This window comes from Propithecus coquereli, unplaced genomic scaffold (assembly GCF_000956105.1).
Source record: "Propithecus coquereli isolate 6110/MARCELLA unplaced genomic scaffold, Pcoq_1.0 Scaffold51, whole genome shotgun sequence".
Taxonomy (NCBI): Eukaryota; Metazoa; Chordata; class Mammalia; order Primates; family Indriidae; genus Propithecus; species Propithecus coquereli.
In genome coordinates, this window is record NW_012150952.1 from 2,433,672 (window position 1) to 2,434,989 (window position 1,318).

The 1,318-nt window shown below is 40.9% G+C and overlaps 1 protein-coding gene across 1 annotated transcript; it reads right to left on the bottom strand.

Moving 5' to 3' along the window:
- Positions 1 to 481: 481 nt before the first annotated feature.
- LOC105820161 (40S ribosomal protein S27-like) lies at positions 482 to 827 on the bottom strand. The gene has a single exon (XM_012656589.1). The coding sequence runs from the start codon at positions 803 to 805 to the stop codon at positions 551 to 553; it is 255 nt and encodes an 84-aa protein (XP_012512043.1). The 5' UTR covers positions 806 to 827; the 3' UTR covers positions 482 to 550.
- Between the last annotated feature and the right edge of the window lie 491 nt (positions 828 to 1,318).

Here is a 1,318-nt window from a genome sequence, read left to right on the forward strand (position 1 = left end):
GCTATAGTCTGGCAGTTCCTCAAAAGGTTAAACATAGAATTATCATTTGACCCAACATTTCTATTCCTGGGTATATACACAAGCGAAATGAAAACATATATCCACATACAAACTTGTGCAAGAATATTCATAGCAGCATTATTCATAATAGCCAAAAATGTAAAACAACCCAAATGTCCATCAACTGATGAATGGATAAATAAAGTGTGGTATATTCATATAATGGAATATTATTTGGAAATAAAAAGAAATGAAGTACTGATACATGCTACACATGGGTGGGCCTTGAAACATTTTGCTAATTTATTTATTTATTTATTTTTTGAGACAGAGTCTTGCTCTGTCACCCTGGGTAGAGTGCAGTGGCATCATCTTAGCTCATTGCAACCTCAAACTCCTGGGCTCAAAGGATCCTCTTGCCTCAGCCTCCTGAGTAGCTGGGACTACAGGCCTATGCCATCATACCCGGCTAATTTTTCTATTTTTATTTTTTTTATACAAAATGTGTTTAGTTTATTGGGATGGTTTCCCATTCATTCAAGCAGGATACTTAGTGCTGCTTCCTTCTGAAGGAACATCCTTCTGTAAGCCTTGCTTTTCCTCCTGTAGGCTGGCAGAGGACAGTAGAGCAACCAACACATAAAACTACTGTTTGTGCATGGTTAAACACTGTGGTGATTTTATAGCATCCTGGGCATTTCACATCCATGAAGTAGGAATTTGGGCTCTGCACCAGGTGCTTCTTCTTGTGTTTCCTCTTCTCTTCTTCTGGAGAGGGATGAAGGAGATCCTTTGCAAGAGGCATGTTCTCATGGGAAGGCCATCACTGCCGGAGACTAATTATTCTATTTTTAGTAGAGATGGGGGCTCTTTTTCTTGTTCAGACTGGTCTGGAACTCCTGGCCTCAAGCAATCCTCCCTCCTCGGCCTCCCAGAGTGCTAGGATTACAGGCGTGAGCCACCACGCCCAGCCAGTGCTAATTCAAATAAGCCAGACACAAAAGACCACATACTGTGCAATTCTGTTTATATGAAATGTTCACAATAGGCAAATCCATAAAGAGGGACAGGAGATTAGGTCTGCATAGCACTGGGGAGGTTGTGAGGAAATAGGGAATGACAGCTCAACGGTACAGTGTTTTCTGGGGGTGGGTGAGGAAGTGTTTGAAAATCGATTGTGGTGGTGGTTACACAACACTGTGAATATACTAAAAGCCATTGTGCATCGTACACTTCAAAAGGGTGACTTATATAGGATGTCAATTATATCTCAATAAAACTGTTACCAAAAGAAAAATACCTCAATATCGTAGTGCTG

Coding starts and splice junctions, on each gene's coding strand:
- LOC105820161 (XM_012656589.1), bottom strand. CDS start 805: ATGCCTCTTGCAAAGGATCTCCTTCATCCCTCTCCAGAAGAAGAGAAG.